This window comes from Lepus europaeus, chromosome 5 (genome assembly GCF_033115175.1).
Source record: "Lepus europaeus isolate LE1 chromosome 5, mLepTim1.pri, whole genome shotgun sequence".
NCBI lineage: Eukaryota > Metazoa > Chordata > Mammalia > Lagomorpha > Leporidae > Lepus > Lepus europaeus.
This window is the reverse complement of record NC_084831.1, coordinates 44311610-44321771: the sequence shown is the minus strand read 5'-3', so window position 1 is coordinate 44321771 and position 10162 is coordinate 44311610. Positions and strand designations below refer to the sequence as shown.

Sequence of the window (10162 nt, the reverse complement as noted above, 5' to 3'; positions counted from 1 at the left end):
TTTATTTAGGCAAAAAAAAAAATCCCCAAACAAAAATCTATAGACACAACATTAATACTTAAGTGTTGTCCTGATTTAAAATGTAGAATGTTTCATGTACAGAATATCCCCATTTATCTGGCCATAGAGAGAATATGCCTTCAGTCCAGATAATTGAGTCTTTGAAATATATACACATTACATTTTCCATTGACTTTTTCATATCCTTTGATTGGAGTTAAACTTTTCCATCAGAATTCAAGCAAAAGATACTTTTCTCTCACATGTCAGTGAGAATTTGACAGTGGGAATTCTACAAAAGTTATGGAGTTTTAAAATTTCATTCTTTTAGTTTATCTGAGAGTATAAATATTGATAAAACACCTTCCCATTGTATTGAAGATTTATTTGAAAGGCAGAGCTACAGAGAGGGAGAGACAGATGCCAGCTTCACAGGTGTCATAAGCAGTGGCTTACCCTGCTGTGCAACAGTGCTAGCCCCTGTCTTCTCAATTTTGTTTTAATTTTCATTTATTTATTTGAGAGGCAGAACAGGGAGAAGACACACAGAGAGCTCTTAGAGACTGGTTTACTCCCCACATGTCAGCAACAGCCCCAGTGGGGCTGAAGCTTGGAGCCTGGAATTCAATCCAGGTCTCCCAATGAGTGGCAGGAACCCAGTCACTTGAGCCTTAACCACTGCTTCCCACAAACTGCATTAGCAGGAAACTGGAGTCAGGATTGGAGCCAGATATGGAACCCAGTCACTCTGAAATGGGAGGAGAGCACCTTAACTGCAAGGCCCACATCCTCCCATTTTTTTTTTAAAGAGAAAAATGCTCTCAAATTACTGCTTTCATCACCTTTTATTAGGTAAGTCACTGCTTCTAATCAGCTTAGATTAAAATAAGTGTAAAAGAATCAAATTTGCAGTTTTCCTCAAAGGAAGTTCAAAATTAAGCAATACTACTAATGAACTGGGTTTATGATTTTCAATAAAATAATTTTGATAAAATTTCCATTTTTGAAATGTTCATAGTAGCCATTCTTTCTGGCTATAAGGGTAGAACTGTCCAAAAGAACTTTACGTCATTCAGAGTAGTAAGAAACAGCATTGATCTTTGCATAATTACCCCAAAAAGTGGACAGGAGAAAAACAGGCAGAAAAAGCTAGCTCTTTCTTAGGCTACCAGTTAACATAGAGTGTCCTAGGTTAGGATTTGGAAACCAAAAAAAATGCATAATTAGGAGTATACCATGTCATGCAAAGTCTATGAAGTATTAAATAAGATAAAACAATTAATCATTTAAAGCACAATCAGCAAGATTCCTATCATAGTGCTATTCTCATCACTGGACGAAGGTTGGTTTTTGCATTATTCCTAAACAGTTCATGAGTAAACAGGAAAAATTTAAAATTTCTCAACACACAGCAAATAGTAAAGACTAAACATCCAGTATCCTTAAAATCATTTGAAACTGCTAAAACAATTTGAACGGGAAACCAAAGTTTGCAAACCTCTCTGGAAGCTGTCTCAGAGCACTTTCTGAAACTCTGGTGGTACCAAGTCCCCAGATAAGTAACATACAGATGTAACTGGAAGAGCCCATATCCACCAACAGTATGACACTGAATTTAACTTATACCTCAAGTTCAGTAATACTGTTTATACTGTAATAAAAGCTATACAATAACCCAATAGTGTAAACAAACCATTAGAATGCAAGAGAGTGTGGGTTTTGCAATTTGTTTTTATAAACAAAACAGTGAGTTTATTTTCCCTGCCGTCACTGTTCTTCCTTGCGCACTGCTTCACATCTTTCCATGGGGGGGCAATGCATTTTAAAACACTAAACCTGTAACTCATTAATTGGATTCATGCCAATTTAGCATATAAAAATATGTTTTCATTAAAGTGTGCTCAAAAGGAATGGAAGATGGCTCAATGCCATCTTTTTAAATTATTATTATTACTTTCTCTGTAATTCTTTAAAAGATTTATTAATTTATTTGAAAGGCAGAGTTACAGAGGGAAGAGAGATAGAATTTCCATCTGCTGGCTCACTCCTCAAATGGCCACAACAGCCAGGGCGGGACCAGGCCGAAGCCAGGAGCTTCATCCTCATCTGGGTCTCCCATGTGGGTACAGGAATCTAAGCACTTAAGCCATCTTCCACCATTTTCTCAGGCCATTCTCAGGGAGCTAGATCAGAAGTGGAACATCTAGGACTGGAACAGGTGCCCATATGGGATGCCAGTGCCACAGGTGGCAGCTTAACCCACTATGCTACAATACCAGCCCTGGCCCAGAGCCATCTTAACACATGGCATAATTGAAGCCAAATTAAAGTGGGGAGAAAATAGGCCAACACAAAAGATCCCATTTTTAAGAGAAGCTCCCTAGAGCTGGATATATAAGATTGATGGTTTTAGACATGATTCTTTGAGTCTTTGGAAGTTTTCAAATAAAAGATCATGAGCATGAACTCCCAAAGCAGCCTTATTCACCTCTGCCTTTAAATGCCTTTACTGCTATTAAAAGACATTCCTGTCCAAGGGGAAGAAGCAGCAATATTTATAGTCAGTTCCAGAATTGTTGGTCTAATGTGCTTTTTAAAAACCTTCAACTAAGATCAGTAGCCACTGAGTCCTTGCCTACAGGGTAGACTACAACTATTACTATTCAATTTGTCTCCTTTTAACTAAAAAAGGAAAAAAAAAATTATTGTTTAAGGTATAAAGACCATAGCAAAATTTACTTGATGCAAAAAAATATAATGCCTCAATTATATTTGCTCTAATTTGTTCTTATTTTGCTCAGTGATACCAACATGTATCATTACCATCTAAAAACTCAAATTCCATTTCCTTTAGTGGATTGGGAACTGCTTTAGTGATGTTTTGCAATATCTGAGCACACCAATGATTGCTGCAACAAAGTAGTTCAACCGTGGCCAAAACTGTGCTTTAAACAGACCTCTAAGCCACCTGAAAGGTAACCCTTGAAGGCACCAAGTAGTTATAAAAGGGAGGCCTCCCAGAGTCTGAACTCCAGACTGGCCAGTTCTACCTTATAATTTAAGTTATCTACATCTACTATGTTTTAGCCAGATTCCAGACCTTATGAACAATTCTGTGCCTTAATTATATACTCAATTTTAAGAACCATCCCAACCACAAAGACACTATAATTTTTACATATTTGAGTTATGTTCAGTTATTTTGCTTTTAGACTCAGAAGTACCTGGCCACTACTGATGATCACAGTAGTTTATTTAGTTACTTAAAGACAATTTTAAATATTTTTGGGCCTTCATCTATCAAGAAATTATTCTGAGTAAAGAAGGGATTTACTGTTTTCTGTACATTTTAGCCAGTTCTGAAAACAATGTGCAAAGATGAAAACTTAGCATACCCTTAGAGAACACATACTTTTGAAACTTGTAGCTAAACTTCTCAAATCGGCTTGCCCTTAACTACTCTAGAAGTGGTCAGCATTGTAACTTTCTGGCTACTGCAGGCCATCCTGTTTCCTGAATTTTGCCTTAGAAATTAAAACTTTTAAAAAGACCCCCAAAAAACTTTTTAAAAGGATTTTTCATTTCCTTTGAAATAAACAATCTGAAAATTCATCTTATGCCTATAAAAATTCCTCAAGCCAATTAAGACAGAATCAATTCACAATTTAATACAGTTTTTAGTGGTTCTAAATTCCCATTTTCATTTAAGTCAGTTTTTATCCTTGTGAAGGAACTCCAATAAATTCAAGCTTGATTATTCTGATAGTGGTATGAAACATGTCAAAAATGTTATCAGCATATTAGTGAACCTGTTCCTTCCTAAATTAAAATTTAGTCACCATAATTAAAACATCCCATTTAAAATCTCTATTGGGAACATTTTGGCCATTTATGGCCATCTGTGTCATCATGTGAGGTTGTAGACTAAGTAGCTGTTGTTGGCTCCCCAAGTACTAGATAGCTATTAACTGATTCTTTACTATAGTGATCAGGTATCTTAAGGAAATGCAATTGTCTGAAAAGTAATCCATCAAAAATATTTCCTTTTATGCACTGCAGGTGGAATCATTGTATTTCACCATTTAACAGCAGTCTAATTCTTCTCTTGCATTTCTGGCAGTGAGATGTGGACATCTTTCTCCAAAATGAACACATTAAGAAGATACACGTGTTTTGAACAAAAGAAAATTTAACTTTTGTAATAAAATTTACTACAATTGTAGTCAATTATATTTTAACTGAGCAGGTTAACACCATGTGTACACTACAAAAATGGCTGAAACTGAAACAAATGGTCAGTTTTAACTGCAGACAATTTTTTTTTTTTAAATTACATTTTCACAACAATTTGACATACAGATTTGGACAGTGAGTCCCGAACACAGAATGCTGTAATATTTTACACTGTGGTGATTGGGAGTATATATCTAGGGAGGCCCAGCAGTCTGTGCAGAAGCAGCACAACATGCTTCCAAGCCTAACTACAGAGAACAGGCTGCTGCTGCTCACTGTCTCAGAGAGGTGGGCCCCGGAAGGATAGAAGGAATAGTTGGAAAAGTAAACCGTGACAGCGATTCCCACATCCTAGATTCTATGCTCCCTTCCTAGTTTTTCTTTCTATTTTTCTATCAGCCAACCAGGCTTCTGCCAGTCTGTAGTTTCCATAAGGAGACTAGATTTCCATTCTTTGACACTAAGAAGGACATCTTATAAAAGTTACATAGACAGAGAATAAAGACATTTTATACAGAAGCAGTATAAAATTTACAGTGGAAGCAGTGCCAGAAATCAGGTTAACAGCTTACTTGGAGCTGCAAATTGATTGGAAGGGACTTTGAGATCAGAAAATTTGGCCTAACGGTTCGTGCAAACTTTATCATAAAACTGTAGAATCTCAAGCACAGGTGAGTTCAAACACTGAAAGATGTGGAAAATTTCCTAAAGGGCAACGATGAGGGAGGAGACCCTTTGTGCCGCGTAAGTTAAAAATCACAAGACAAATTAGAGACTGTTCACATGGGCAGTACTATACATGATCAATCCCAAACTGGTGGATGACTGTGGTCAGAAACCCCACAACATCACAGAGGGCAGGGTATTCCAAACACACCAATCACAAAAAGAATTCCTGTGGTTCAATTATCCAATTATCTATGGCTATCAATTTAGTCTGGCCTGCGGCTGCTTTTTACCAGGAGGTGGCCTCCCATGGCGTACAATATGTTTTTCTAAACTGTCCAGAATGGCCACGGCAATCTGTTGGACGTGCGGATCAGTTTGTTCGTGTTCTTTGATGTTGTATAAGTGCTGCAGTCCTCCTTCTTCTATCAGCATGCTGCAGTACCGAGAAGCTGAAACAAAACAGGAGAAACAGCTGTGCTTTTCTATTTTCCTTTTGTCTTTAAGATTTATTTATTTCAAAGGCAGAGTTACAGAGAGGGAGAGACAGAGAGAGATCTTCCATCCACTGCCTCACTCCCAAGTGGCCAGAATGGCTGAGGCTGGGCCAGGCTGAAGCTGGGAGCCAGAGCCAGGAGCTTCTTCTAGCTCTCCCACGTAGGTGACAGGAACCCAGATATTTGGACCATCTTCCACTTCTTTCCCAGGCACATTAGCAGGGAGCTAGGTCAGAAGTGGAGCAGCCCACCGGGAGTGCAGTGGAGGATGGCCCAGGTTCTTGGGCCCTGCACCCACATGGAGACCAGGAGAAGCACCTGGCTCCTGCCTTTGGATCAGTGCAGTGCGCTGGCCATTGTAGGTTGAACCAACGGAAAAGGAAGAACTTTCTCTCTGTCTCTCTCTCTCACTGTCCACTCTGCCTGTCAAAAAAAAAAAAAAGAAGAAGAAGAAGTGGAGCAGCCCTGCCCTGCTTCAGTGCTGGCCAGCTCCCCCTTCTTTTTTAAACAGCTTCTCTTAAAAATACTTCAAGGGCCGGCGCTGTGGAATAGTGGGTAAAGCCGCCACCAGCAGTGCCAGCATGATATATGGGCACTGGTTCAAATCCCAGCTGTTCCACTTTCAATTCTGCTCTTTGCTATGGCCTGGGAAAGCAGAGAAAGATGGCCCAGGTCCTTGGGCCCCGCACCCATGTGGAAAGACCCAGAGAAAGCTCCTGGCTTCAGATTGGCACATCTCCAGCCGTGGTGGCCAACTGGGGAGTGAACCAATGGATGGAAGACCTCTCTCTCTCTTTCTACCTCTCCTTCTCTCTCTGTGTAACTCTGACTTTCAAATAAATAAATAAATCTTTTAAAGAAAAAGAAGAAGTTAAGATATCGTAAAAAAAACTTAGAAATTTTCTCACAAAAGTATTCTTATGATGTTTTTGTGCTCAAATTTTGTCTATTTTGTTACTGAATACTAGTATGCTACAACTTGATAAATATTTCTATAATGATGTTATTTCTGCTGTACAAGGCCCACACATAAATATGCAATTAACCAATCATTTTCTTCTTACCCCAGCATAGATAATCTGGAGAAGTAATAAGAATCAGAATCACAAGTATCTTTCTTTGGATCCAAAATCACCAATAAGATAGTACTGTTGTACTTTTATGGATTTCCTATGTATTTTTTTTATAAACTTAATGGAACACATCCTTCACATACAAGTTCAAAATTTTTTAAGTGTTCACTTTAAAAATTTTTTTTTTTTTTTTTTTTTTTTTTTTGGTATACAGGACTTTTAAAGTGTTTTTGTCGGGGGCCGGCGCTGTGGCACAGCGGGTTAAGGATTGGCCTGAAGTGCCGGCATCCCTTATGGGCATGGGTTCTAGTCCCGGCTGCTCCTCTTACAATCCAGCTCTCTGCTATGGCCTGGGATAGCAGTGGAGGATGGCCTAAGTCCTTGGGCCTCTGCACATGTGTGGGAGACCCAGAAAAAGCTCCTGGCTCCTAGCTTTAAAAATAAATAAATCTTTAAAAAAAAATGTTTTTGTTTCAGTCATTCTACTAAAGTATAATTTATAAAAAATGAAATGGACCATTTTAAATTGACAGTTTGATGAGTCTTGCCAGATGTATATACCTGTGTAACCTGCAGTAGAGTCAAGATAGAGTATTTCCATCAACAGAAAGCTTCCCTGTCCAACTTGGCAATCAGTATCTCCCGCACCCCTCACTGCAGGCAACCACTGTTCTAATTTATGGGACAAACACTACTTTTGCCTGGACTAGAATTTCATAAAAATGGAACCATAGAATATCAATTCTTTTCTGTCTGGCTGCTTTTGTTCAGTATGAGGTTTCTGGAGATACATCCTTGTTGTTAATGTGTATTGGTTTTTTGCTTTAGGCTAGAAAATACTGCATTGTGCAGAATATGCCACATATTTTTAACCTCCTTTTCCACCAGTAAACATTTTTTTGCCCCCCCCCCCCCGCCTTCCCCCCATCTTCAAAGGTTTGTCTGCAACAGTTAAAACTACTCTGATCATTTTTGTACAAGGTATTTTGTGGACTTTTCACTTTTCTCAAATGGTTATAGAATCTTACAACCCCATCAGCAATGAATGAGAGCTGTCCCATACCCTTGACAAACTTTGTTATGGTCTGTATATCTATCTATCTATCTATATTTTAATTTTTGACAGGCAGAGTGGACAGTGAGAGAGACAGAGAGAAAGGTCTTCCTTTTTGCCGTTGATTCACCCTCCAATGGCCGCTGCAGCCGGCGCGCTGCAGCCGGCACACTGCACTGATCCAAAGGCAGGAGCCAGGTGCTTCTCCTGGTCTCCCATGGGGTGCAGGGCCCAAGCACTTGGGCCATCCTCCACTGCACTCCCAGGCCATGGCAGAGAGCTGGCCTGGAAGAGGGGCAACCGGGACAGAATCCAGCACCCCGACTGGGACTAGAACCCAGTGTGCCGGCGTCGCTAGGCAGAGTATTAGCCTGTTGAGCCACGGCGCCGGCCAGTATCTATATTTTTTTCAAATATCAGTCACACCAATAAGTTTTTTTTTTTTTTTGGACAGGCAGAGTTAGAGAGAGAGAGAGACAGAGAGAAAGGTCTTCCTTCTGTTGGTTCACCCCCCAAATGGCTGCTATGGCCGGCACGCTGCACCTATCCGAAGCCAGGAGCCAGGTACTTCCTCATGGTCTCCCATGTGGGTGCAGGGCCCAAGCACTTGGGCCATCCTCCACTGCCTTCCCGGGCCACAGTAGAGAGCTGACAGTAGAGGAGCAACTGGGACAGAATCCGGTGCCCCAACCAGGACTAGAACCCGCAGTGCCAGCAACGCAGGTGGAGGATTAGCCTATTGAGCCGCGGCGCCGGCCAAGATTTTCTTTTATGATTTATTTATTGGAAAGACAGAGTGACAGAGAGAGAGAGAGATACAGAGATCTCCCATGTCCTGATTCACTTCCCAAATGCCCGCAATGGCCCAGGGCTGGGCTAGGCCAAAGCCAGGAAGCCTGGAACTCTGTCCACGTCCCCCATGTGGGTGACAGGGGCTCAAGTACTGTTTTCCCAGGTGCATTAAAAGGGAACTGCAAAGGAAGTGAAGCAGTCTGGACATGAATCTGTCCTCTGGTGGGGATGCAGGCATCCCTTAGAGGTGGCTTAACTCACTGTGCCAAAATGCAGCCCCTTGTTTTTTATTTTTTTTTATTCCTTTTTTAAGATTTACTTATTGGGACTGACGCAATTGGGGCTGTAGCGCAGCAGGTTAACATGCTGGCCTGAAGCGCCAGCATCCCATATGGGAACTGGTTCAAGACCTGGCTGCTCCACTCCCAATCCAGCTCTGTGCTGTGGCCTGAGAAAGCAGTAGAAGATGGCCCAAGCCCTTGGGCCCCTGCACCCGCATGGGAGACCTGGAAGAAACTCCTGTCTCCTGGCTTTAGATCGGCGCAGCTCCAGCTGTTGTGGCCAGTTGGGGAGTGAACCATTGGATGGAAGACCTACCTCCCTCTTTCTCTGCCTCTCCTCTCTCTGTGTAACTCTGACTTTCAAATAAATAAATAAATCTTTAAAAAAAGAAAAGATTTACTTATTTACTTGAAAGCTAGAGATACAAAGATATAAGATGAAACAGAGAGAGACAGAGATAAGGAAAGACAGAGAGAGAGATCTTCCCAAATGGCAACAACAGCCAGAGCTGGGCAAGGCCAAAGCCTAGAGCCAAAAACTTCATACAGGTTTTCCACGAGGGTGCAGAGGCCTGAGTATCTGGGCCATCTTCCAGTGCTTTCCCAGGCACATGTGCAAGGAGCTGGATTGGAAGTGAAGTAGCTCAGACATGAACCTGCATCCATATGGGATGCTGGCATTGCAGGCAGTGGCTTAATCCTCTGTTGCACAATTGTGGCCCCTCACATTTAATTTTTTTACTATTTTTGATATTAACTTTAGGTTTGTCAAAAAAGCATTTTGTCAAATGCTTTTTCTGTGTCTATAAGATGATCAAATGGCAGGCGCCACAGCTCAATAAGGCTAATCCTCTGCCTGGGGCGCCAGCACACCAGGTTCTAGTCCCGGTTGGGGCGGCGGATTCTGTCCCAGTTGCCCCTCTTCCAGGCCAGCTCTCTGCTATGGCCCGGGAAGGCAGTGGAGGAGGGTCCAAGTGCTTGGGCCCTGCACCCACATGGGAGACCAGGAGGAAGCACCTGGCTCCTGGCTTTGGATTGGCACAGCGTGCTGGCCGTGGCGGCCATTTGGGGGGTGAACCAACAGAAGGAAGACCTTTCTCTCTGTCTCTCTGTCTCTCTCTCTCTCACTGTCTAACTCTGCCTGTTAAAAACAAATAAAAATTTTAAAAAAAGAATAACTTCTTTGGTCCTTTTTATGTATTGTTAGATATCATTTATTTAAAAGTTATTAAGAATTCCTGGGCCAGCATTGTGGTATGGTGGCATTCTGTATGGGTGCCAGTTCGTGTCCCAGCTGCTCCAATTCTGATGCAGCTCCCTGATAATGCACAGGGAAAACAGCAGAGATGGCCCAAGTGCTTGGAGCACCTATGGGAGACCCGGACGGAGCTCCTGGCTCCTGCCTTGCATTGGGGCCATTTGGGGAGTGAACTAATGGATGTAAAGTCTCTCTTTGTCTCTCCCTTTCTCTGTAACTCTAGATTTCAAGTGAATAAATCTTCAAAAAAATTTCCCATCTTTTTCATGTGAGATATTGTTCAGTAATTTTTTTTCTTTTTAAAGATT

The 10162-nt window shown here is 41.4% G+C and overlaps 1 protein-coding gene across 1 annotated transcript in view; it reads right to left on the bottom strand.

Moving 5' to 3' along the window:
* Window positions 1–10162, bottom strand: part of ZYG11B (zyg-11 family member B, cell cycle regulator) — an 88626-nt gene continuing 78464 nt past the window's right edge. The window contains exon 14 of the mRNA XM_062191347.1: window positions 1–5351. Coding sequence (XP_062047331.1) covers window positions 5161–5351 — 191 coding nt within the window. The 3' untranslated portion in view covers window positions 1–5160. The remainder of the gene's footprint in view (window positions 5352–10162) is intronic.